The sequence below is a fragment of the Odocoileus virginianus genome, unplaced genomic scaffold, assembly GCF_023699985.2.
Source record: "Odocoileus virginianus isolate 20LAN1187 ecotype Illinois unplaced genomic scaffold, Ovbor_1.2 Unplaced_Contig_2, whole genome shotgun sequence".
NCBI classification, from domain to species: domain Eukaryota; kingdom Metazoa; phylum Chordata; class Mammalia; order Artiodactyla; family Cervidae; genus Odocoileus; species Odocoileus virginianus.
The window spans coordinates 5,225,860-5,253,421 of NW_027224319.1; the positions used below are offsets into that span (position 1 = coordinate 5,225,860).

Below are 27,562 nucleotides of genomic sequence, written 5' to 3' on the forward strand. Positions count from 1 at the left end.
TTTTGTCAATCAATCTGAATCACAAGTTTGCTTTTGGACTTGGGAAGTAACTGAAGTTCATCTGGCTAACCCTGATGTCAGGCCACATGACAGCTCTTTGGCATCTTGAGAAAATGTCGCTGACTCTAGCCAGTGCTTTTAGCCAGGTGTGGTCCCAGGTCTTTAGAGACTCACAGTTCCCTTTAAATCCATCATGAAGCAGGCAGAGAGCATGGGTTCAAGATTGTTTTTATTTTCAGAGCCTGCAACAGTTGGTTAGCAATGCTAGCTGAGCTGGTATGATCTGAAAGCCATCCCATCTCCCTTTCCAGGCATTCAACCAACAGAATCCCTACAAACAAGATTGGAGACCAATTCAGATGGGTCTCAGTGTGTGTGTGGGGGGGGGGTAGAGGCCTTCTCCTGCTCCCCGCCTCACCATATACTTTTTCTAACAAGATTGTTTTATGTAAGTCAAAAGCAACTCAAACCCATAACATCGCAACCAGTCATCTCCAGTATCACTGATTTCCTCCCCACCCTCAGAAAAGGAAGCTGAGGCAAGAAGGGAGACTGACTCTTGAATATAAGAAAAACTTGGCAACACCCCAGTGGAACAGAGATGGTGAGAAAGCCAGTACCTAAGGGTGGGGATGAGCAGGCACCAAACAGCCCTGTCTGCAATCAATCCACTCAGCCCCAGCTCCTTGGGAGGTGTTCCTTTGAGATCCCCACTTCGGTGGGGTGAGATGAGGGGCAACTGGTGATGACCCATCTCTCCCCGCCCCTCAAATTAAAACATGATAAACTCAAAGTTTTACCTTCAAAACCCACCACGCTGCTGTCTCCTGAGAAACACACTCTGTAGTCATCTCTGCCAGCACCCACTCCTTTCTAATACCCGGGGCTTCCAGCCCCTCTCTTCACCCTTGGGGGGCCCAGCCACCAGATTCCATACTCCTTGACTCATAAAAGGGCTTTTTTTAAAAAAAAAAAAATACAGAAGCTGTCAAAGAGTATCAGAGTAATGAAGGAAGATACTCAAAAGTATACTCCCTTCCCTTATCCCACAGAGCCCCCCGACACTGGGATGCCTATTCTATACGTTCCAACACTGACTTGGGGGTGGCCCCACAGAAGCTGCCTCCAGTGCTTTCCTGATCGTGACTCTTGCCCAGTGACATCACAGGGAGCTGGGGTGAGGAAGAGCAGGGTCACTCCCCCCCAGTAGGTCTCAGGGGCCTTCGAGGTAGGTCTGGGAGATTTAGCTTATGTCCTAAAGCCAAGCTGAGTCCAGTGCCTGCTCCCACCAGCGTCTCAGTCCTTGGCTGTAAATAGCAGCGGTCCCAGTACTGCAGCGCCTCCCAGGGGAGACAGACAGAGCCCCTCGTTCTCTGTCCCACAACTTCTGTCCCTTTTCTTCCCCCTCCTTTATTCTTTTTTTCTTTAAAAATGAAAGGCAGAGGTAGTCCCCGGGATGATAAAATCCTACCTAGGATGGCAGTATTCTAACTGAAAGAAGCAATTAAATAAAAGTCTCCAGGAGTTGATTTTTAAAAAAAAAAGAAAGAAAAGAAAGTGATTGGTGAAGTTGAATAAATTAATGATGTGGGCTAGCCCACAAAGACCTGTGCTTCCCGGGCCGTCTTTGGTGTCTGGCCAGCAGCGTCTGGCAGTCTTCTCTCTGTCTCTCCCCTCAGGAGACAAGACCAGTGCCCAGCAAGGCTGCAGGAGGCCCATCCAACCATGGGGGAGGAGGAGGCAGAACGCCTTGACTTGCTGCTTGGAACCGTGCTGCGGCATGTGACAGCCTTGGCTGAGCGCCCTGCTGAAGAAGGACGTCTTCCAGGGACGGAGAGGCGGCAGGAAGCTCTGGGCTCCAACTCGGGAGGGTGGGAGGTAGGCTTAAGACGTGGAGGCCTCCGCCCTTCTCTTCAAGTGTTGCGCCGCTGGCCCCTTTGCTCAAGTTCCTCTGCAGCAAAGAGGGGAACAGGGAGGGCGGGGAGGCTGCCGCCGCCTGGCCGCGAGGCCTCAGAGCTTCTTCAGGCGGCTGTACATCTCCCTCTTGCTCTTCTCCCCGGCCCAGGTCCGGCTCTTGGTGCGGAATTTCTTCAGGTCTTCTTTAAAGTCCTCGTGGTGCATGGGCCGGTAGCTGGGGGGCTCGCAGTGAGACTGGCAGGAAGACAGGACAAGGTCTGGGCACACCGGGCCTCCCACGCACACTCCTGCTCCCTCCCTGCCGGGGGCCACAAGGCTCTGCTGGGGCGGGGTAGGGGGGCAGTTCTAGGCCCCTTCTGTGCTCAGGGCAAACCCCCAGACCCTGGGCAGGAAACAGCCATGACCACCAACTAGGGGGTGGTGAGGGGTGGCCTGTGCCCTCCAGAGAGTCCATCTCACCTGGCATTTCAGGAAGAACTCCTTGTATCCGCCCTTCAGGACATACAGCTCTGGGTAGTGGAGTTTGGGGTACTCGTTACCAAGCCGATCCCTCTCTCTCACGTATCGGCACCTGTAAAGGGGAAGGAGAGCCAGAGTCTGGTTAGTTCTGCAGTGAAAGCAGTGCTTCTCACACATCTCCCCAACTTGATCTTCACTCCTAGCAACAGTGCCCAGCTATGATTTCCTCTGCCACCTGTGATCTTCAGGAACCCTGTTCACAGCCAGTTCCACTGCCTTGTCTTGTAAGGTGGATGGTCTCCTCCCCACTTTCCAAGTTATACAGTGTCTGATTCCGATCCAACATCCCCTCTGCTACCACCAGCACCGATTATTTTAAATCTGAAGTTTTTTAAATCTGATGCTTTATTGTAGCTATACTTCCACTAATTTTAGTATAAAACTTATCTCTGTAGTAAACTATAATAGGGCCTTAGTCATAAAAGCTTGTGTATTAGGGAGGGGCAGGCGGCGCAGTTCTTTTCACCTCTAGTGTGGCAATATCCTGAAAGTAACATAATCCCCTTCTTTGCGAACATGGATTCGACAAGTGTTTGAAAGCATCATGTTAGTTTTGCTGACAGGACATCAGACTTTTCTTGCATTTGCATAAGGAGTCACCAGACTGTCCATGAAGGATGTTACCTGCAAACAGCAGCCCCATAAGCAGAACTAGGGGCGGTGGGGGAACTGAGAGCCAGAGTTTTTTTTTTTTCAGAGTTTAATTCAATATAAAGGCAGGCTGAACTATGGGCCGAGCCCAGAAGTGGCCAGGACTCACTCAGGAGTCGGGGTGATGAAGCAGATGCCCGATCCCTGGGGCATGTTGCAGAGGGAACACCAGTGTAATATGCTGGACTGGGGAGGCCACAGAACCCTTCAAAGGCCTTAAAGGCTGTGGTGAAACCATTAGGTCGAGCCTAACACTACACTCTCGGAAGCTGTTCATGAAATCAACTGACTGCTCAATAGGTAAGAATTTAAGAGAACATCTGTTACACATGAACGATACTTAGCCCACTCACATGCGAGGGCCTCGCTCAGAAGAAAACTCGCAGTGGAACACCACGATAACACGTTTGCCATCCGCAGGTACAATGGGCTTCTTGAGTAAGAACTCCTCAACCTCCTCTTCCATGTGCAAGTTCACTGCACCCTGTGAAAACACCAGAGGCTTAGCTCTCATGCTGGCGGTAATGATTCTTGGAGACTGGTCTTCACGTGGGTACCTTAAGATTCTGTTATGACTGTCTGCTGTGAGAGGTATTTGTCAATGTAGGGACTTTCACTGCCTTAAGAGAGTGGCAGACTCGAACACGGTCTTTAAATTACCTCTTAGTGTATTTTAATGGGCTTCCCAGGTGGCACTAGTAGTAAAGAACCCACCTGCCAATGCAGGAGACATAAGAGACACGGGTTCGATCCCTGGGTTGGGAAGATCCTCTGGAGGAGGGCATGGCAACCCCCTCCAGTATTCTTGCCTGGAGAATTCCATGGACAGAGAAGCCTGGCGGGCTCGGCTCCCCCCATGCACAGGTCACAGAGTCAGACACAATGAAGCAACTTCACACAGGCACATAATGTATTTCAATCCAATTGCTTTCTTCCTGGGAAAGTTACACATGAACTGCTCCAACACCCACTTCACCAGACAGTTTAACTCAACTATAAATGTAAGAGACATCACTAGGCCTGGCCCATGTGGCCAGAGACGGGCTTCTCCTCACGGCTTCATGTTCAGGCATGGCTTAGAAGTCAGTGGATACCACCCTGAAATGCCCCTGATGGTGATGGCATGGGGGACAAAACAGGAAGCAGTTTGCTGTACAATCAGTGCACACCAGTGGACATTCTTTCAGTGACCAGGAATCAAATGCCTTTCACACCCGCTGCCTCTATTTACAGTTCTCATAAGCAGCATGTGAGCATTATAATAAGCAGCCAGGTATCATCCCCTCCTTTAAAATAAAAATAAATAACAGATACTGTCTATAGGGCTCCTGCAATGCCTCCCACAGTAGCAGGGCTTACTCACAAGCCTCAGGAATCTATACCTTGATGTGGCCTCCCTCATATTCATATGGGTATCGGCAGTCGATGATGACAAACTCTTTAATGAGGTTGGCAAACTTGCCATTCAAAACAGATGCGATCTGTGGAGAGAGAGCCAAGGAGAGTCAACTCTGGCTGCCAGGAATGACTAGATCCCAGTATCACATGGGTGGCAGGTCCCCGAAGGATAACTTACAATTTCTGGAGAGATGTATTTTAAATCCTGATGCTTTCCAGCAACGGTATGAAAGAGGTAACCCTTAATAAGAGAAAGAAATATTTAGCAAATCTGAAAGCTTATAAAGGCAAAATTTATATTGCTTGCCTTCTTGGTAAAAGGCAGCTTAAAAAAAAAAACAAAAAAAAAACATGAATCTAATAGAACATGCTGGTTATTTGTGTAAGCACTTCATTAATATCCTGAGATTGAATATTCGTATGGCCCTATGAGGTCCATTATCCCCATTTGTAGATGTCAAAACTAGGTCCCTTGTCCAAGGTTAGCCAGTAAGCAAGCCAGATCTGAATCTAGAAACCTCAGATTTACCGCCTGCTTTTGTCAGGAACCCTCATGTCAGCAGCCAGACTGTGCTCAGCACTTAAAAAGGACACAGTGAGGAATGACTTCACTGTTTACTGAGCACCTGACTTCTGCAGCACGGCGCTGGAGGAGACACTGGAGGTGGAACAAGTGAGACCCACCCAGCCTGGAGGGGGGAGGATGGGCACACCAGCAATTACGAGGGTGACTGGCAGAGTCGAGTGCTCACCCAACCCTGTGGTCACGTGTGGGCCATTGTGACAACCAATAGCTTCAATTCAGACGCAAGCTTTTACCAGCAAGGACACACCACACCCAGGTCTTGGCCTGCTCTTCCCTTCAGACTAGAACTGTCTTCTATTTTTTTTGGCCATGCTGGCATGTGGGACCTTAGCTCTCAGATTGAACCCAGGGATTGAACCCAGGTCCCTAGTGTTGGAAGTGCAGAGTCTTATCCGCTGGACCCCTAGAGAAGTCCTGTCTTCTGTTTTTAACCCACTTCTCTCTCCCACCTGGTTGAAATGTCTAGCCCAGGCCCAGAGCCTCCCCAACCGCCTAGCTGACATAACTCTCTTATTTCTTGTCTAATGCTCACATTGATGTTTACTTCAGTTACCGGGTGGTACACGTCCACGTGGCATGATGTCTTACCACATGTTAAGTGTCGTGAGGGAAGGATCTGTGTCTTGTTTTGGAATCTTTGCCTTACACATAGGAAGTGTTTCAGTAAATGTGAGCTACATTAATATATAAAAGACTGGTCTGGGGACCTTCAAGTTACACATGGCTAAACAAGTTACTACTGATATAGGAAGGTGTCACATTTCACCAGAGCACAAAGGTGGCTAATCTGAACCAGGCCATCAGCAGACCTTCCCCTGGGGGCATTTTCCCACAAGGACCATGCTCCTCTGGACAAGGGAGAAATTTAGTCTCCATCTGGGACATTCTAAGATGACTTTCTTTTTTAAAAATTAATTAATTAATTAACTTGGCTGCACTGACTCTTAGTTTCAGCACATAGAATCTTCAATCTTTGGCATGCAGAATTTTTTTGTTGTGGTGTGTGTGATCTAGTTCCCTGACCAGGGATTGGACCCAGGCCCCTGCATTGGGAGCACGGAATCTCAGCTGCTGGACCGCTAGGGAAGTCCCCTAAGATGACCTTTTGACATACAGACTTATATACAGTAAGGCTAGAGGTTCATTTCTGCTTCTTTACACTCTTCTGCAGCACTGCTTTTATAATCACACAGTTCCCAGAGACACTGGTCTTTGGGTTGGTGTCCAGGCGGCTGGCTCCCTACTTGAAACCTCCGATCAGCACTAGTAAGGTCTATAGTCCCCAAGAAATGGAGATACACCTGATTATGAATTTGTTTCCTTATTTTTAAAAAATTTCAAACTGTGTCCCCTCAGTGGGGGTTGGAGGGGAGGCTGCATACTCCAGCAGCCACTTCAGGGGCGGAAGGCTGGAGGCGGTGTTAGGTACCTCCCCCATCCTGCATCACACTGTAGTTCTGCTTGCAGTTACCTTGGAGAAGTCTCCTATAAGGTCCCGTGGGTCATTATCCAAAATGTTCTCAATGGTCCCTTTTGGGGAAGATGCTAGGGATAAAGACTGATGATGTAGAATCTGTAATAACCAAAGGTTGAGAATGAGACCAGGCTTCAGAATAAAGGCTTTTTCCTTTTTAAAAATGAAAGATTAAAATTAGTTTTAAGTCTATAAAAATTATTTCTCAGCTCTACTCACTGAGACGCTGCAGGGGTGCAGTAGGTACCCCTTTGTCAATGTGTTCCCTAAACACTACAGTTGACCGCTGAACACAGAGGTCAGGGCCACCACTCCACATCTCACACATACCGTAACAGGTGTTGACTGAAGCCAGAGCTTTCTGACTGAATCCAGGCTGGGACAAGAAATGTCCAAGATAAACCTGGTTACCTTGTCATCAATAGCAAGGAAGCGCTCATATTTCAAAGAGCATGTCAAAAGGGCTAATCGTGGGGAAGTCAGGATATCTTAAACAGTACACAAAAAGCACTAAACATAAAAAGACTGGTAAATTAAAACATGTTTTAAAGAAAGCAACAAATTCTGTTAATCAAAACAACAAGATGAGGTAAGAACCGGCAAGTCAGAGTGGGCAGATAAATAATTCATCTCAATAAAAGATTCATTTCTGAATATATAAAGCATTCTCACAAGTAAGAGATAACCCAAATAGGCTAGAAAGGTGGTTGGGTAATAGGAAAATCTAGAAAAATGACTATCAGAGAAATGCAAAATGAGATACTACACAGGCTTCCCTTTGATGGCTCAAGTGGTAAAGAATCTGCCTGTAATACAGGAGACAAAGGAGACGTAGGTTCAATCCCTGGGTTAAGAAGATCCCTCGAAGGAGGAAATGGGAACCCACTCCAGTATTCTTGCCTGGAAAATCCAATGGGGCTGGTGGGTTACAGTCAAAGGGTCAAAGAGAGCCGGACACAACTTGAGCATGCACATGCCCATGCTACACATGCCCCAGAATGGGTAAAAGGGATGAACAACACCGGATACTGGTAAGGATGTGGAAGAACTGAACTCTCACACTGTTGTGAGTACAGCTGGCCCTTGGTATCCCTGAAACTGGTTTCAGGATGCCCAAGGATGCTTATATTAAATGGCACATAGTGCAGTTGGTGCTCAGTAGTGCTTAGTAGCCATGGGTTCCAAAGTTAGTTGAATCCATGGATGTGGAGACCCGATATAGAGGGTTGACTGGACAAACATTTTGGAATGTTATGTGGCAATGTCTACTAAAGCTAAACACATACCTAGCCTAGGACACAGAGAGCCCACAGGAAAAATGAAAGTGCATGTTCACAAGAGAAACAGCACAGATACCATCAACTAGAAACTAGAATGCTTGATGAAGAGAAGATAAGTCTTTTCAGTAAATGGTGCCAGGCGAATGCAATATTCACATGTGAAAGAATGAAACTAGGCCCCCCATCTTACTTTATTCACAATAAATAACTCAAGATGGAGTAAAGATTTAAATTTGAGACAGGAAAACTGTTAAACTCCTAGAAGAAAACACAGGAAAAAAGTTCCTTGATGTGGGTCTTAGGCAATGATTTTTTTGGATCTGATACCTAAGGTACATCCTAAAGTACAGCTTCTACGTATTAAAAGAAATGATCAACAAAATGAAAAGACAACTTACAGAACTGGAAAAAATATCTGCAAACCACATTATCTGATAAGAGGTTAATATCCAAAATGTAAGGAATCCATACAACTTAATAACCACCCCCCAAAAAACCAGAAAACCTCCCAAATAATCCAGTTTTAAGAACAGAAAAGGACCCGAATAGACATTTTCCCAAAGGTACACAAGTGGCCAACAGGTACATGAAAAGACGATCAATATCCAGACTACAATGAGATATCACCTCATGTCTATAAGAAAGACTATCATCCACCATGGAATATTACTCAGCCATTAAAAAGAATTCATTTGAATCAGTTCTAATGAGATGGATGAAACTGGAGCCCATTATATAGAGTGAAGTAAGCCAGAAAGATAAAGACCAATACAGTATACTAACACATATATATGGAATTTGGAAAGATGGTAACGATAACCCTATATGCAAAACAGAAAAAGAGACACAGATGTATAGAACAGACTTTTGGACTCTGTGGGAGAAGGTGAGGGTGGGATGTTTCAAGAGAACAGCATCGAAACATGTGTATTATCTAGGGTGAAACAGATCACCAGCCCAGGTTGGATGCATGAGACAAGTGCTCGGACCTGGTGCACTGGGAAGAGCCAAAGGGATCGGGTCGAGAGGGAGGTGGGAGGGGGGACTGGGATGGGGAATACATGTAAATCCATGGCTAATTCATGTCAATGTATGACAAAAACCACTACAATATTGTAAAGTAATTAGCCTCCAACTAATAAAAATAAATGAAAAAAAAAATAGTAATAATAAAAAAAGAAAGACTACCATCAAAAAGGCAAAATGGGGCTTCTCTGGTGGCTCAGTGGTAAGAATCCGCCTGTCAATGCAGGCAACATGGGTGTGATCCCCAATCCGGGAAGATCTCACATGCCTTGGAGCAACTAAGCCTGTGTGCCACAACTACTGAGCCTGTGCTCTAGAGCCCGGAAGCTGCAACTACTGAGCCCGAAGGAGGAAACAGCCTTGAAAGCAGGACTCCATCTTGGGCTGGACTGTGGACTTTGAGCTCTATGCCCAGTATCTATGGAAACGACACACCAACTGGAAAACCAGGCCCCCAGAAGGAAGAGTGCCAGGGTGCTCCATCACCTAAAAGAACACCCTAATAGTCTGTGTAACCGAATAGAATCATACATTCTATTATGCTTACTGGGGAATGACCACAAGCCTATTGATAATTGTCCACTGTTAACTACCTAGGTTTAAGGCATATGAATCACGGGTTGACTTTGATTGTATCTTTCTTTTTCCTTTGTTCAGACTAGTTTCAGGGAATTTGGGGAGGTGGGTTTGGGCACGTATGCTTAGGGTATATAAGGTTTTCACAAAAACTGGTTGGGGTCCTTGGCTAAGAGGAGACTCTGCCTTGGGCCCGCCAGTGTAATAAACTGCACTCCACTATCTGCACTGTCCTTCTGAGTGAGTTTGTTTCCCGGAACGTGTGGCTACAACAAGCCCACATGCTGCACCTATTGAAGCCCGAGTGCCCTAGAGCCTGTTCTCTGCAACAAGAGAAGCCACCGTGAAGTGGTGTCCACGCACAACTGTAGAATAGCCCCTGCTCACCGCAACTAGAAAAGTCTAAGCAGCAACGAAGACTTAGCACAGCCAAACAAGAAAAAAAAAATCAGATTATAAAATGAATCACTTAAAAAAAAAGAAAAAAAAAAAAAAAGACAAGAGCAATTCCCTGGTGGTCCAATTAGGACTCCACACTTTTACTGCCTAGGGCCTGAGTTCAATCCCTGGCAAGGAAACTAAGATCCCCTAAGCGCATGGAGTGGCCAAAAAAAAACACAAAAGACAAGAAATAATGTTGATAAGGATGTGAAGACAAGGGAACACTTGTACAGTATTTGTGGGGCTATAAAGTTTGGGATGGCTTCAATGGAAAACAGTATGGACGTTCCTTAAAAAGTCGAAAACAGAACATATGATCTAGCAACACCACTTCTGGTAACATATTTGAAGGAAACGAAAACACTATGTCAAGAGAGATCTGCACTCACTTTACAGCAGCATTATTTATAATAGACACGACACGGAAAAAAGTGTTCACTAACAGATGAATGGATGAGGAAGCTGGGATACACATACACACAATGGATTATTATTCAGCCATACAAAAAGAAGGAAATCCTGCTATTTGCAGCAACATGGATGGACCTTGACGGCATTATACTGAGTGAAATTGAAGTCAGACAGAGAAAGACAAACAAGTATATGACATCGCGTGTAAGGGGAATGAAAAAACTGAAAACACCTAATGCTAACCACTAACACAACCACCAGAACAAAATCAAACTCGTAGAAAAAAGGGGGTCAGATTTGTGGGGTGACCAGAGGTAAGCAATGGAGGAGGGGGGCCGGATGAAGGTGGTCAAAATGTACAACTTCCAGTTATGAGACAAGTACCAGAGATGTAATATACAACATGATGACTATAGTTAGGTCGGATGTATAGTGTATATGAAAGTAGTTGAGAATAAATCCTGAGTTCTCATCACAGAGAAATAAGAACTAAAATACTAAGTGACAACAAAAAACACTATAATCAAAGTTGTGAGACAAACCTAAAGTAGTCCTAAATAGGTCAGGACACAAGAAAAAAGAAAAAAAAAACAAAAAACAAAACATAAAAACCAACCAAGGGAAACAAGTTATGGCCCTAGTCCAGGACCCAACAGCAAGTGGGGAGCTTAGACTTCCACCCTGGCCCAGCTGTAATTAAGTGTCCCAATCGACCTCACTGGGATGGTGTTGGCAGAGGCCTAGAAGGGAGCTTGAACTTCCGACCCCTGCCCAGCAGCCACGAGGCCTGGCCTACCTAAGTGGCACATCAAGGGCGGCTGGACTTCTGCCCCCTCCCCTGCAGTATCGGAGCACTACTAAGACAGCACTTACATAGCCTCATAATATCCCAAGTACACAGATACAAATCTCTTGTCGTATCAAGAACCAGGAAAAATCTCAACCTGGATAGGAAAAGACAATCAACAGAAAGCCACACCAGACGCAGATGCAGATGCAGGGACCACCTGACAAGGATTTTAAAGTAGCCATCATAAAAATGCTTCAACAGGCAATTCTGAACAGGACTGAAACAAATGAAAAATAAAAACAGTCTCAGCAAAGAAAAAGAACCAAACATGCATTTTAGAACTGAAAGATACAATATCCTTGAGCGAAAAAGAAGCTGCAGAACTAACCTCCTGGGGCTTCTCTGGACTAGCTGCCTCTTCCGGACTGGCCCCAGCCACGCTTTTCCTCCGCTTCCTGTTTCCACCTGGGGACTCCTCTAGTGATCGGTCTGGTCTTTTCAACATTGACCGGATGGTAGAGCTACTCGACGCGGAAGGGGAGTCAAACAGCTTGCAGCGATTGCCCTTTGGGGAAAAAAAAGAGATCCATGTTTCATTAAAATACACTCATTTGAATGGTAAAGAGGACAGACCAAGGACTTCCTGCAATGGTTTAAGATCAAGCCATTCTAAATTGGGCTTCCCAGGTGGTGCTAGTGGTAAAGAACCTGTCTGCCAATGCAGGAGACAAAAGAGACTTGGGTTCAATCTCTGGGTCAGGAAGATCCTCTGGAGGAGAGCATGGCAACCCACTCCAGTATTCTTGCCTGGAGAATCCCATGGACAGAGGAGCCTGGTGGCCTACAGTCTATAGGGTTGCAGAGTTGGACACGACCGAAGGGACTTAGCACACATCCTAAATTAGGAAACAGACACTGTCCATTTATCTAGTCCTTGGCACCCAGCAGACACTGAGACTCTAGTGTTCACTGAACATGTTCAAAACCTGACACTGGATACAAATAAGTAAGACTACCCATGCCCTGAAAAGCCTATATTCTGCACAGGGTCCTAAGAGTCAAAAGGTTACCTTCCAGCCAGGGCCACACGTCTGCCTTCCTCTTCCCCTCTACTTTACTACTTGCAACTTGCTCGAGCAGCTCGAAGAGGTTTTAACAGCCCCCCTAAATCCAGAAAGGCATGAGGCAGCTGGATTATACTATATTAGAGCCAGTTAAGGGGATAAAATAGAGTTGAGTTTGAGTGTGCAGTGGGCAGGGGTGCCTTCAAAACTGTTTAGAAGTCATTCTCTCTGCTTGGCTGTTTTTCTTTCTGGACTGTACCAGAGCATCTTAAATTTAAGACTTACAAAGCCAAAGGAAATATAGCAAGATGTGCTATAGTACTCCTTGTTCTAAGGACTAATTTCTCGGGGTTTGAGAGCAGCCAGCCTGATTAGCGGTAGAGACAGTCTGAGTTCAGCAATCTAAACTAATCTCAGCCCGTTCACAGCTCAGTGTCCTTTCACACACCCCCCGCACCCCCTCTCCCCGATAAAGCACTCCTTTTCAAGCTGGTAAATTTCAAAGCTGCCTCTTCTTTTGAAATGTTCCTAATAGTTCGCAGCAAGTGTCACCCCCACATTGCCTCTCTCAGAGACCAAGGGTTTTCTGCTTATTTTTCTGAAGTTCATTTTAAAAGGATGTTGTTCAGAAAAGCAAGATCACAGGTTTTGTTTATTTGTTTTTAACCTAGAAGAGCTGGAAGCATTTTTGGAAGGAGGGTCTACTGCTTTCAGTAAGGTCTCAGAGGATTTGTAAGCTCTTCAAGGGCAGAAACCCCAGTTCCAACTCAGCCCCTGGTCATTATGAGTCTACAATGTTTGTGAAAGAAACTCTGCCGTTGTGAAGGGCCTACACATACTGTTTCATGGTTTTTACATCCAACTTATAAAACTGATAGCCATTTTCCAAGCATTCTCACACTGTATATGTTAATAATGTTATCTTTCAAAAGGACCTAGTAAATTTGGTCATATCATTTTTACTGGGGTGGCGTAATCTCTCAAAGCTTTCCACATTAATCTACTATAATGTGTGAGTGGCTTCAAGACTGGAATAGTTCATTTGTTCCATATTTATAACTCAGGGGCATGATTAAAGATGTACTCAGCGTCTATACATGTAAGGGTGTGTAACTGCTTGTGTGCTATGGTAAGAACTCACTTTCCCTGGATGTTTGCACATATGAGGACGTGTCCCTCTACATGCACAGCCTTTGAAAGTGTCCCTGATGGAAACAGACGTCTACAGTCTACACAGTAGGTGGGTATTAAAACAAAACAAAAACTCTTGAAAAAACAGCATACATTAACACCAGGAAACACTAGTGACCAGCCAAGGGACAGGCCCATAGGCTCAAACGCAGAATCTCAAAAGAAACCATCTGGATTCCTGTGGCTCCCTCCAGACACACTGGAACTTACTAGGTTCGTAGTTCTTCTCATGACAAGGGGAGCTGTCCAGAGGCTGGCCATGCAGGACGGTGTCTCTTCATCATTCTAAACAAAGAAAAACTGTGTCATAAAGGTCCAAAGGTCCAGTAGAAACAACATTAGTTTAAATGCATTAGATTTCTTCTTGCAGAATACCAGAAAGGCATGAATAGGAAGTCTTCTAAGGGTCAATGCCGCCCCTCTCCACAATGTTTTAAGGTCGAGAGAGTAAGAGTGATGCTATCTGAGCATAGCTAAGGGAATGCCCGAGGGGCCATGAGGAGGCACTGGTCTCCTCAGCTTTATATCATGTGGCCGCCATTCTTCCAGGTTCTTCCAGAAAAAACAACAACAACAATGACTGTCAGCTCCTGCAGGGGAAGAAGGATCACAACGGTGTTTTCTTTGGAACACTTCCATAGAATTTAATCAGGCCAGGAGCAGAGTCTCAATAAATTCCCAAGAGATGAATAAAAGCATCAGCCAGGGCTTCCCTGGTGATCCAGTGGTTAAGAATCCTCCTTGCAATGCAAGGGACCCGGGTTCAACCCCTGGCCCGAGAAGATTCCACATGCTGTGGAGCAGTTGAGCCTGTGGACCACAGCTACAGAGCCCGTGCTCTGGAGCCCACGAGCTGCAACTACTGAAGTCCACGCGCCTAGAGCCCGTGCTCCACAGCGAGAAGGCCCCGCAGTGAGAAGCCCCGGCACCGCAACAGAAGAGTAGTCCCAGCTCGCCACAACTAGAGAAAGCCCACATGCAGCAATGGAGAACAAATACAGCCAAAAAATGAATCAAATAAGTAAATAAAATCTTAAAATTTAAGTATCAGCCAGTTGGGGGATTACTGTTCTTTTTCAGATGACGGCTTTCCAGGGGAAGTTAGTAAAAATGGATGGGAAAACACACACCCCCCCCATACCTTCAAATTGTCTCCATCAAGAAGATCCATGAAGCCATCATCCTCATCAGACAAAGTGGGAGTCACAGGTGACTGGGGCATAAAAGGAATGGAATTCCCTGGTTCGCTGCCATCTCTTTCATTTGAGGAAAGCTACAAGACAGAATTCATGGCTTGTTAATAATCAGCTTTGATTTCCCTGAATGGGTTACTAGTTTTTATGAGGAAAATATACCATATTCGTTTTAGCAGCTACAAATCAAAGGAAAAATAAGACCTAAGATTATAAATGAACTAATGTCCACACACAGCTCTGAGTCAAGTCAGGCAAAGTAGCCTTCACAAAGAAGACTCCCCAGGAGCAATTCACCTCACAGTGTGATATGAGGCTAGCCTCCGATGAAGGGCAAGGCTTGTTTTTTCTGAGGATTATTATTGGTGAACAGAGATCAGCATGAGGGTAGTGACAGGTGACAATCTGCTAAAATGAGGAAGGGTGAGAAGATACCAAGTCCCTATGGAGACCACAAAACGGACTAGAGAAATGTTTCTGTAACTCCAGTTCTGACAGAGGGATATAAAGTCTAGAAAGTTCTAGAAAACCCATCCTTGTTCTTTATAGACTCACAATTTAAATGACAGCTGCTCAGTTTTAATTGAGGAATTACTTGGCCAGATACTGGGTGTGCTGCTGTGTGCTCAGTTGCTAAGTCGTGTCCGACTCTTGCAACCCCATAGACTGTAGCCCGCCAGGCTCCTCTGTCCATGAGGATTCTCCAGGCAAGAATACTGGAGTGGGTTGCCATTTCCTTCTCCAGGGGATCTTCCCGACCCAGGAATCGAACCCAGGTCTCCTGCATTGCAGGCAGACTCTTTACTGACTGAGCTATGAGGGAAGCCCTGTTTTCAGACTGGGATATAACCTTTTATGTATAGTCCCATTTAAGCCTCACAACATACTAAGGGTAGTTAATCCTCTATTTTCCATTTTTATTTAACAAATCAGGAAACCGATGCTTAAGAGAGGTTACCAAGATCACACCGCTCACTTGTTTGACTGCAAAATCCAAGCTTTTCTGCCCATTATACTCTCCCTAGGAGAGACCATTCCTGGAGTCAAAATAGAGTATATCTCATTAGACAATCCTATCTTGTTGTTTTCAGTAAAACTCCCATTATAAAATGATTTACAGAGCTTCCCTGGTATTCCAGTGGTAAAGAATCCACCTACCAATGCAGGAGACACAGGTTCAATCCCTGATCTGGGAAGATCCCACATGCCTGGGAGCAACTAAGCCACAACTATTGAGCCTGTGCTTTAGAGCCTGGGAACTGCTGAGCCCACATGCCACAACAACTGAAGCCCAGGTGACCGACAGACACGATCTCTGTCCACAAGAAGAGAAGCCACCGCAATGACAAGCCCCCACACTGCCATAACAGCCGCAGCTGTCCAAAACTAGAGAAAAGCCTGAGCAGCAGCAAATACCCAGCACAGTAAAAAATAAATACATAAATTATAAAAACCTTAAAAAAAATTCAATATAGAAAATTTACAAAACCCACTCAAAAATCTACCATCTACAGACAAACACTGTTAATAATGAATTCTTTTCTAGGTACTTTTCAAAGATAGTAAAAAAGTCCAGAGATAGATTTTCTTTCTCTCCCATAATAGTAAATCTCTTTGGGGTGGGATATGAATGCATTAATCCTCAAGTGACCTTCAAGTTTACTGAGCAGCCTCTTTACTAGCTGAACCCGAACCTCAGGCCCTAAGCCAGACTGGAAAGGTGTATTTAAGGATACAAGTTCCTGGGAAAACGTGGAAACCGAACATGGTCATTTTGCTCAAGTTGGGCCTCTCTAGTCCACAGCTGTCTGTCCGTGAGATCACCAGTAGGAAATCTGGAAGAAATGACCATCTCTGACAAACAAACAATCCTGGGACAAGTGGCCCCAAATACCGTAAAATAGCCTTGTAGGCAATGGGTTCACTGGAATACCTAATAGTTCTTAATAAACCAAGTTTGGTAGGAATCACATGCTCGCTCCAAACAAAATCACTCTGGGAAGTACCTCTCAGCACTCAGAAAGCAAGTTTTCAGTAGGACGGATAATCCCACCATCCACACATTCAGAAGAATGACCCAGGACTGACAAGGTCAAATATGCCCTCCTCGAGTCCAGTATTTCAAACACACCACCTCCTCTCACCCTGCTTCTGCCTGTCTGCTCTCCAGACACAGCAGAAACACCGAGTGTGTGAGTCTCAAAACATGTGAGTTTCAAAAGACAAAGTCAAGGTAAAGACAGCTAGAGCTGCTGCAGGGTCTTTAACTCCAGATTGCGGAGGCTTTCATCTTCCCATCAGGAACTCCCAGGAGTATGAAAGCACATACCATCCGAGCTGGGGCGGAGTTCTGCCTCTGTGTGAAGAGATCTTTACCCTCCTCCAGTCCGTGAACATGTAGGCAGCCTCGAGACGCAGGTCTTATTGGCTTCTTAAACTCAAAGACTTCCTGCAAGACAGTATAGATGAGACATCATCCACTGTCTGTGAAAACCAGCTCTAGGGTCTCAGCTACAGGTCTGGAAGGCAGGCAAGAGAGTGGGTACTGATCACCTATCTCCAAACCTATGTCTCATCTAATTCACTGGATCTGTGTAACTTAAGAATTTCAGGACTTCTTTGGTGTTGCAGTGGATAAGAATCCAGCCTGCCAATGCAGGGGACATAGGTCCTCTGGTCCGGGAAGATCCCACATACCACGGAGCAACAAAGTTGTGCCGTGCGGCACGTCTACTGAGCCTGCACTCTACAGCTCACGAGCTGCAGCTACTGAAGCCCATGAGCCTAGAGCCGGTGCTCCGCAACAAGAGAAGCCCACAACTACTGCAACTAGAAAGCCTGCATGCGGCAACGAAGACCCAGCAGAAAAAATAAAATTAATTAAAAAAAAACAAACCAGGTATTTTAAAGATTCTGTCAAAAGCTAACTTCTCCAATTCAAGTACTAACCAGGTCTGACCTTGCTTAGCTTCTGAGATCAGATGAGATCGAGTGCATTAAGGGTGGGATGGCCACAGACAAAAGCTAACTTCTAATAATAGAACTTTTTTCTCTTATCACAAACACTTTATTTCCTAACAAACACATGAGTATTTGCCAGGTACACAAGGCAGAGTTAAAAACTAAATCAACAACAACAACCAAAAAAAAAAAAAAAAAAAAAAAATCAACAACAACAAACTAAATCAACAGCTTGCTATCAATTATATTTCAATTAAAAAAATTTTTTTCTGAAGTCTAAAGCAATTTCATTTCAATATAATTGAACAGGAGTTGAAACTTTTCAGTCTAGACTTGTACTTGAGGACTTTATATTTTCCATCTTCTTCCTACCAATAGGAGACAATTAAGTGGAAAACATTTAATGTTATTGTTTTCCATAATAAAAGCAATGAAGAAAAAAACTAATGGCAACAGAACTGTAGCTAACACTGCTGTACAGTAAGTTTAAGAGAGTCAATTCTAAGAGTTCTCATCACAAGGAGACAATTTCCTCTTTTTCCTTTTTCTTCTATTGTATCTATCAATATATGAGAAGATGGATGTTAGCTAAACCTAGTGTAATCATTTCATGATATATGTAAATCAAACCATCATGCTGTATGCCTTAAACTTATAGTGATGTATGTCAATTATTTCTCAATAAAACTGGGAAAAAAGACCCTTTTAGTTTATTCAATAACATGGATGAATCTCACATAATGATGAGTAAAAGCCAAAAGTGATAGAACACATACTGTATGATTTCATTTTACTTAAAAGTTTAGAAACACTCATAATTCCCCTTCCCTAAAATATCCACTTAAGAACTCGTCAAGCACAGCTAATATCAGAGTATTTACTTGCCCACACAGCACTAAGTATGAGCTCAGTGCACGAGCTCATTTATCCATCCAATCATCCCCATTTTACAGATGAGGCAACTAGGCCTGTAGGTTAAGTGATGTGCCTAAGGTCTGGCTTCCCAGACGGGACAACTCCAGAGCAAGAGCTCTTTAGCCTACACTGTTTCCATAAGCAGGCAACCCCGGGAGAAGCCAAGCTGGGGGTAAGGGGATGGGGAATGTGGGAAAGAGACCAGGCGACAGTGTAATAATAGCTTTGGATTGTTTGGTTAAAGACACTACACAGAGGCAGACATAGCGTCCCAAGCACTGAAGACAGGAACTCAACTGTTCTTTCTTTACCTTCCTTAGGACATCCTGCTGCCAAAGGAATCATTACAAAAGTTCACGGAGGCAGCAGGTTCCGTGAGTAATAAGTCCAGGAGATTCTAAGTATGTGTTGTAACACTGTAGTGGAGGATGAAGAAGGGGAGTAAACAGACATGGAAAGCTGAGCTGACTCACTGAACTCTGCCCTGTTGCACAGCGCCCCGGCAGGTTTGAGAGAACCCAGGCCAGGGTGTTCTTGGGCTTTTGGCTGCATAATTGCAACTCACCCTCTAAGCTACCATTTCAGTTACCGAGATTCCCTGGGATTTGTTGGCTTTGTTCTTGAAAACACTGTCAAGAAGCCTTTTCCTAAACTTTTCACTCATCCCACGGTGAGCACAAAGAGGCAAGGAAGGCCTGCCCAGACCCTTCCACATAAAGTGTTCTTGGATGTAATTCCCCCTAAAAGCCACCTTTTGAGCAACTCCTACCTGCCAGGAACTATTTAAATGCTTTATCTACATTATCTCACTTAATTCCAACAATAGTCCTACAAGGGAATGCTACTCCTATTTCTCAAAGAAACATAGAAGCCTAAAAAAACAGCTAAGGTCACAGCTAGCAAGCAGTAGGATTCCAATCCAGATTTCTCTGACTCCAAAAACCATCATGACTTAAATAAAGGTTTAGTCTCCCAGGAGATAGCCCTGCTACTTCTCCATAAGCCACTTGTGGGTGTGAGCTCTGCCCTAGGTGAGTAGGTTAAAGCTACACTCACATTTTCCTTGTTCTCATCCTGGTCAATCAGCTGAAAGACATCATGGTCAAGAGAATCAGAATGGCTCCTCTTCAGAGCTGGGCTACAACCCAAGAGCTTCTGCTGTCAAAGTGAAAAAAGGAATTAGGGTACATCAATGAAAATGGAATGTAAACACAGTTGTAAAAGGAAAAAAAAAAAAAGTGGTGGTAGGTTAGGGAGGCCTAGCTCCTGACAGTGCAGTGGGTAACCAGTTAACGTGACTAGGACTCTATGGCTTTACACCTAACTTCACAAGGTCTACAGCCCTCTCCGCAAGGACCCAGGTACCAAACCAACCCCCAAATAACATCATTTACATAAAAAGAACCCCCTTCCTGGTTGGATAAAACGCTGGTAGTTAAAGATGGAGGAAAAAGCCCTCAAGAGGCAACCATTATTGAAGCTGCTTTAGGTAGAATGTTTTTAATACTTATGAGACAAAGTAAGGAAAAGCAGTCTGTCTAAATTAAGGTTTATGATCAAGGTTACACTGGTAGCTAAGGGGCAGATAATAGTTATTAGCTCAAAAGAAACAAGGGAACTAACTTACAGGTAGGGAATTTATTCTCCTCGTGGGATTTTCAAGGCTGCAATGAGACCAGAAAGTAAATCATGAGAATCAAGCGAGGAAAGTGGTATTCGTATCAGTAGATGCATAGTGTCTAAACTACCGTTTGATGGGGTGAGGGGAGCATCAAACATATTCCTGTTTTAGGCAAGACAGAATAATAGATTTCTAAAGCTCTTCTGTTTTCACAAGCAGCCCCATAACTGGGCTTCTAGTGAAAAAAGCCTGGATCTTCTCTTAAAATATACACCTTCTAGGGAGTTCCCTGGTTTTCTAGGGGTTGGTATTCCAGGCTTTTACTGCCATGAGTTGGGTTCAATCCCTGGTTGGGGAACTGAGATCCTTACAAGTGAGGCAAAACAAAATAAAAAACAAACCAAAGTTCTCTTAGGACAATGAGACAGAGCAAGGGTTTGAGTGACATTAGAACAGAACCCCAAAATTACAGCTAAAATAAAGGAAGGGAAGTTCTGAAAAACTGCTGACACAAACTACTCATCTCAAAAGATATCAGACTTTATAGGATCCAGGAGTCTTAATCAGGATCACTAAATCCAGAGCTTCAGTCCATAGCATGAAGAATTTCATTCGAAAAATTATTTTTCTAAGCACAAACATTTAAAGGCAGTGAATACATACTTTTCTTTACTATCCAAGGGCCCAGGAGAATCCAGACAGAAGCCTGTGTGTGGGGAAAAAAAAACAAAACACCTCAGACGTTACTGTTTTGGGCTCCAAAATCACTGCAGATGGTGACTGCAGCCATGAAATGAAAAGATGCTTACTCCTTGGAAGAAAAGTTATGACCAACCTAGACAGCATATTAAAAAGCAGAGACATTACTTTGCCAACAAAGGTCCATCTAGTTAAAGCTATGGTTTTTCTAGTAGTCACATGTGGATGTAAGAATTGGACTATAAAGAAAGCTGAGCGCAAAAGAATTGATGCTTTTGATTTGCGGTGTTGGAGAACTCTTGAGAGTTCCTTGAACTGCAGGGAAATCCAACCAGTCCATCCTAAAGGAAATCAGTCCTGAATATTCACTGGAAGGACTGATGCTGAAGCTGAAACTCCAATACTTTGGCCACCTGATGTGAAGAACTGACTCATTGGAAAAGACCCTGATGCTGGAAAGACTGAGGGCAGGAGGAGAAGGGGACGACAGAGGATGAGATGGTTGGATGGCATCACCGACTCAATGGACATGAGTTTGAGTAAACTCCCAGAGTTGGTGATGGACAGGGAGGCCTGGCATGCTGCAGTCCATGGAGTCGCAAAGAGTTGGACATGACTGAGTGATTAAACTGTAACACCACTTATTCATTAAAATAAGTACATAAACCTACTAGTACTATTTAAGGCAGTCAACAAAGGTTCATGGCTCGGACTTTTGCCAGAATTGAAGCTGAATCCCCATGATTGCCAAAATGTCATATTTGCACAAGTCTCAACATTTTCATAGTATATCTACTCATGTGTTCCTCCTTGCAAACACCATCATGGATAATAGGATATGAGGAGACAGAATTAAACCAAACCTCATGACTTATTTACAAAACAGAAGCAGACTCACAGACTAGAAAATAAACTTACAGTTATCAAAGAGGACAGTGCGGGGAATACTACTACTATATATAAAATAGATAAACAACAAGGGTCTACTACATAGCACAGGGAACTATATTCGATATCTTGGAATAACCTACAATAAAAAAGAATTATATATGTATAACTAAATTACTTTGCTGTACACCAGAAACTAACACAACACTGTAAATCAACTACACTTCAAAAAAAAAAGGTCTTAAATCATGATTAATTCAGTTAGAGGTTATCCAGGCTAACTTTCTGTGAGTTCCAACCATGGAAAGGACAATTATTTGTTTTCTGGAATAGTTTTTTATTTCAAATATCTTATATCCTGTCAGGTCATGTACATAATAATTCAGGGGGTTGGAAAATATTATGTCCTTTGACAAGCAAGCAAGTATTTATTGCCTTCAATAAGATACCACCAAGTGAGGTGCTCAACTCAAAGGCAACAGAATAAAGGAGATGCTGCTTAGCGTGGCCCAGAGCCATCAGGGCCTGCCTAGCACACACCTTTGCTCCACCATGTCTAAATAATCATACAGGAAGTTAGGTGGTACTGCTTCTGGCACGACTCTCTTCTTTGCCACACTGCCACAAATGACAATCCTATCCCTGGTTCTTAAGAAGCTTACATTTTAAGACTTTTGCTCTTGCAGTTCTTTACCCTAAAGCATCTGTGCAAATAAACCTCGCCCCAACATGAACTTTGTTGTTGTTTAGTATCTGATTCTTTTGCTACAGCCATGTCTGATTCTACAGCCCACCAGGGTCCTTTATCCATGGGATTTTCCAGGCAAGAATATTGGAATGGATTGCCATTTCCTTCTCCAGGGGAATCTTCCCAATCCAGGGATCGAACCCACATCTCTTGGGCTAGCAGGTGAATTAACACTGAGCCACCAGGGAAGCTAACATGAACTTATGGTTAGAATAAGATGCACTGGCAGTTTCTCCAGAGCAGGCTCAATGAAATAATTTCATTATACTTCCAATAACTTGACGCAGAATTTTAACCAATAAGATTTCCCGAATGCCACTTCAAGAGTGGTATGGTTAATTTCATACTACTACTCATCTTTAAGACCAAGCATAAACCACCTCTTGAGTTTCCTCTCTTCATATACTGCCACAGGGGCTCCTTTGTACTGTTCTAACAGGTGTCTGTCACTCAATGCCAGACTTCTGTTCACTACCTCAACTCACCAGAGTTTCTAGGTGAAACAAGCACTGATCCCCATAAGGCAGACACATGATAAAAGACTAAAAGGATACCTGAATCAGTTGATTCGGAGGAGCCCATTCTCTGCAGACTGCTGTTTTTCACCTCCATGGGTTGTTCATACTCACTGAAACCAAGAAAAGTAACTCATAGGAGACAGTCCATGACATGGCACATTGCCATACTGCCATAAACCATCATTACTTCTAGGCCACACCACAAAACACTTGGCCACCGAGAACACACAATTAGCACTTAGGTATAAAAGGAGATGAGAAAAGAGTAGGTTGGCATTGGTCACACTGTAGATAGGAGGAGGACAATGACTATTGGACTATTTCCTGAAATGAAAGCATGTGTTCTAGGTACTGAGCTAGGAGCGGGGATGAACAGGACAAGTTCCTGCTTTTCAGAGATTGGAAAAGACATGTGCTTCTTTAGAAAATGGAACGTCCAAGACTGATGAGAAAGCAGCTTTACAAAAACAAAACAAAACAAGACAAAACCCAAACGGTGGGATGCATTTTTTAAAATAAGGAACAGTGCAGGGAAATTTTAGGAGTGGAAAGCTGAGTTAAAAGACCTGGTCTTAGAAAAGCATGGGGCTGGGTGGCGGGGAGTGGGGGGCGGGAAACAGCAGGGATATGCTCGGGGCGAAGGATTGCGACGATTTTTGCAAACTCAAGGAAAGAAAATGCCACGTCCCTTGGCTGAGAAGGAAACAGAGCTCACAGAAAACTAAAGTAACTACGAGGTGGTTCTGCAAATGATAGAAGTGAGCGACTAGGAGGGCCTGTTTTTCCCCGTGGAGGCAGGTTTCAAACAGCTTCGTGGGGTAGGGACAGAAGAGCACAGGGCAATCTAAGAAGGGGTGGCGAAGGTGGGGGGCCCGGGCGTACCCGGAGGGTCCGAACGGCCTCTCCCGCCCAACATTCGGCCTGGGGGGAGGGTGCACATGGCGGGCCCCCGTCGGTGGGGCCGCCCCCGAGCGGCAGAGAGGCAAGCGCTACCCTCGCGGCCGGTTTTCTGGCCTGATCTACCCGAGAGCCGTCTGGGAGGCCAAACGCTTGAGGCACCGCTCCTCGGTCCCTCCTCACCTGCCCAGTCCCTGCAGCTGGTCCATGGTGACCGTCAGGTTGGTGACAGGCGACAGGCCCCCGGCGGCTGGCGTGCCGAACAGCGCCTTCACGACGGGCTGCGGTGCGGACGGGGGGCTGCAGGCGAAGAGCAGGCGGCGGCGGTGCGGGGGCTCCGGGCCCAGTTCCATGGCGGCGCCGGGCCTCCTAGGGATCCCGCTCCCTCTTCCTCCGCCTCCGCCGGGCCCGCCGCACCCCGCTGGCACTGGCCTCGGCCGCGCGCCCCGCAGCCGGCGCCCGCGGATCAAACACAAACACGACCCCGCGGTTCAGCGATGCGGCTGCCGCGGGCAAGAGGCGCGGACGGGCGAGTGTCCAGACTCGGTAGGCGCCAGCCACAGGCGCGGGTGCGTCCCCTCACTCCGCGAGGCTGGCGGGCGGGGGGAGCCGGCAACCTGAAGATTAAATCCAAACAAACGGGGCGCGTCGGGGAGGGAGAGCGGCTAGAGTGCGAAGCAACGACGCGGGCTCACACTCTCTTCACTTTTCTTTCACTCTCTCGCCCGGGAGTGCAGACAACCAGGCCGACATTCACCTCCCTCCCGGGCCGTCGCTGCCAAGGTGGCCTTTCGCGGTAATAGCTGCTCACAGCGGCCTGCCGCTCCCCCGCCCCCCCTTTCCTAGTTGGCGCCAAACAGAATCCACCAATCAGTAATCAACTTCTCCTCCTCGCACAGGAATGGCAGCTAGGCTGGACCAATGAGAGGGGAAGAAGGAAGCAGCTCTCGGGACGCTGCGAGGTCAGCCCCCTCTCAGAAAGGGGCGGGGCCTAGAGGGGCCCTCCGAACCCGAGGAGCTCAGAGGTCAATGAAAACTCCCAGCTGAACCTGCGAGATGCCGGGAGAGACCGGAAGGCACCTCTTGACGCGTTGCATGGTGGGAAGCGTAGTTCCCACAGTGCGCCGGAGTGTAGTCGGCTCTTACCGCGTTAGGCCAAAGCCCTATCGGCGTCTGTTCTGTGTTCCACACGGTGAGGAAATGTGGAGGGTAGAGAAAGCTGTTCGGTCCCCTCTTCCGCTCTGGGCCCCCAGGCCCCAGTTTTAGCATGAGAGAGAACTGATGACCCAAGGACTGGGCCCTGCCTCACGAACACAGGGCCCAACTCTGGAGCAATAAGGCTCCTGTCCAGCCGGCTGTCCTGTCCTTGAGCTGCTGATTACAAGACTTAACCCTACGGCCTGCTTTGTGGGCCTCGGCATTGTTTGCTCACCTCTATTTTAGCTTTGGTATATTTTCTCAGAACCAGTTCCTTCTCTCGCACCCTTGCTGGCTTCATTCGGAGTGCCTAGATAAGCAACACCTGGTGGTTCAGTGGTAAAGAATCTGCTTGCCTATGCTGGAGCCTCGGGTTCTATCTCTGGGTCCAGAAGATCCCCTGGAGAAGGAAATGGCAACCCATTCCCCTATTCTTGCCTGGCAGGAGGAGGCAGAGGAGCCTGGCGGGCTACAGTCCATGGGGTCGCAAAGAGTCAGATACAAATGAGTGACTAATACTTCACTTTGTGTCTAAACAGCAACAAATATAATAATAGTAAACACTTATGTAGTGCTTATGTCCCACTGTTACAAGGCCCTTATCTATTCATTCGTTTAATTCTTACAACAATTCTATGAGAGAGAAATTATCCCCACTTTATAGGTGACCAGATTTGTTGTAATATCCCTTGCACCAATGACGATTCCTAGAATGAATGATTTTATGAGAGGCAGAGGTACAGCTGTCAGTCTCGAAAAGGACTTGTCTTTAGGTAGCTTATTTAGAGCAAATACGCTGCTTATTTAGCTTGGGTATTTAAATATTTTGGGTGTTTGGTTAAGATTATCACCACTACCTCTGTTTTTGGCCTACCATGAGCTCAAATATTTTTTTAAAAAGCTTTTCCTTGGGACATGGGATAAATTAGGGGGATGGGATTAACATATACATGCACTACTATATATAAAATAGATAACCAACAAGGACCTACTGTATAGCACAGGGAACTACACTCAATATTTTGTAATAACCTGAAAAAGGATATATATAATACACATACGTATATATATATAACAGCAGAATCACTGTGCTATACACCTGAAAATAACATAGCATTGTAAATCTGCTATACTTCAACTAAAAAAACCAAAAAGCTTTGTGTTTCAAAGGTTTGTATTATGCAAATACTACAAAATAATTACAGCCTTAGAAAATACAGATAGTTATACTTCAAAAAATCATCTGTAATTCTACCAGCATCAAAGAAACAGTGGTCAACATTTTGAACTTTTTGTATGGGTATATGCATTGTAATTCTACAATCAATATTTGTTTCATGGTTAAAGGAATGGAAAGTCCTTACCTGAGCAGACAGAGGTTTCCTGAATGGGATCAAATCCAAATATTGGAATGAAAACAGTGTCAGAAATGTTAAAGAACCATTCATTTTCTTTTTTTTTCCTTTTTAAAAGATTGATAAAGTGTTGAGGGTGATTTTATTATGTTTAGGTCCATGGATTGTGAAATGAAAGCAAAAGGAAAAGAATAATTGAACCATATCCTTTTCCCTATTCTCTCAGGCATGCTCTCCAAAGTCCTGGAGCAGCTCTGGGGGAAGGGAAGAGCACCTTGCTGTGAATTGAGAGGTCTGATTTCTAATCCATCTCTGCTTTGAGGCAAGTTGCTCACTCATTGAATCTCTACTGACAGCCTACCAATTTTCCAGGTCCAAACAGACAGGATTAATTCTTCCTTGGAGACTTCCCTGGAATACCCTTCTACACTCAGCTAATACTTAGCTTTTCAGGAAAGCTCCACCCTCAGATACCCTCAGTGTGTTTACACTTGTTTCTGTGATAATTTAATCAGGGTGCATTCCCCATTTCCTTTGCTATTGTGCTTGATTCTGGGAACCCTTCAGTACCTGTAGGTTGAATATGGCTGTGGGGAAAAAATATGACTGCTTTGAGAAGGGAATTTGATCTGGTCTGGTACTGTCAGGGAGTCCTTGAGAAAGTGTCCAGGAAGATAAGTCTTTAGGAGGGGAAGAGAGTGTATTCAAGGCAGAGTGTGTGTGTCGTGACCGTGTGCCGTGTCCGTGTCGTGACCCCATGGACTGTAGCCCACCAGGCTCCTCTGTCCATGGAATTCTCCAGGCAAGAATACTGGAATGGGTTGCCATTTCCTTCTCCAGGGGATCTTCCCTACCAGGGACCTTCCTGACCAGGGATTGAACCCGGGTCTTCTGCATTGCAGGCAGATGCTTTACCATCTGAGCTACTAGGGAAGCCCTCAAGGCAGAGGGACAGACCCCAAGCAAAGGCTCTGATGCTGGAAGAAGTCCCCTCCCTGTGTGTGTTAGAGAAGGAGTGGGAGGGGAGGTTGGTGATGGCCCAGACTCTGCAGGGGCTCACCACGTTCTGCAACTTTTATCTCAAGGGCAATGGGAAATCACTGAAAGGTTTACATTTATATTTGAAAAAGATAATCCGAGCCGATATAATGTTTTACATGTGCTCACTCTCCTTTCACCCAACTGTGCAGTTAGCCAGATTGGATTTATTCTGCATGGTTACCTGAGGCAGCAGTGAGCCTCCCTG

At 45.3% G+C, this 27,562-nt stretch overlaps 1 protein-coding gene across 5 annotated transcripts in view; it reads right to left on the reverse strand.

Annotated features, from left to right (window-relative positions):
- The window catches only part of CDC25A (cell division cycle 25A), a 32,480-nt gene extending 7,857 nt beyond the window's left edge, over positions 1–24,623 (reverse strand). For 2 of the 5 annotated variants that reach the window (XR_011486260.1, XR_011486259.1), the window contains exons 1-15: positions 23,948–24,620; positions 22,904–22,977; positions 20,678–20,720; positions 20,021–20,057; positions 19,450–19,551; positions 16,847–16,966; positions 14,466–14,597; positions 13,535–13,609; positions 11,458–11,634; positions 6,543–6,644; positions 4,664–4,726; positions 4,470–4,568; positions 3,441–3,571; positions 2,377–2,488; positions 801–2,151 (exon numbers count right to left, since the gene is read on the reverse strand). Coding sequence is in view for 3 of the 5 variants with exons in the window: in XM_020915966.2 (XP_020771625.1) it covers positions 2,011–2,151; positions 2,377–2,488; positions 3,441–3,571; positions 4,470–4,568; positions 4,664–4,726; positions 6,543–6,644; positions 11,458–11,634; positions 13,535–13,609; positions 14,466–14,597; positions 16,847–16,966; positions 19,450–19,551; positions 20,021–20,057; positions 20,678–20,720; positions 22,904–22,977; positions 23,948–24,117 (1,578 nt within the window). In the remaining 2 variants the exon portion in view is untranslated. Of the gene's footprint in view, positions 1–212; positions 2,152–2,376; positions 2,489–3,440; positions 3,572–4,469; positions 4,569–4,663; positions 4,727–6,542; positions 6,645–11,457; positions 11,635–13,534; positions 13,610–14,465; positions 14,598–16,846; positions 16,967–19,449; positions 19,552–20,020; positions 20,058–20,677; positions 20,721–22,903; positions 22,978–23,947 lie in introns of those variants that run through there. The other 3 variants (XM_020915967.2, XM_020915966.2, XM_020915968.2) reach the window with 3 other exon arrangements.
- Positions 24,624–27,562: the final 2,939 nt, after the last annotated feature.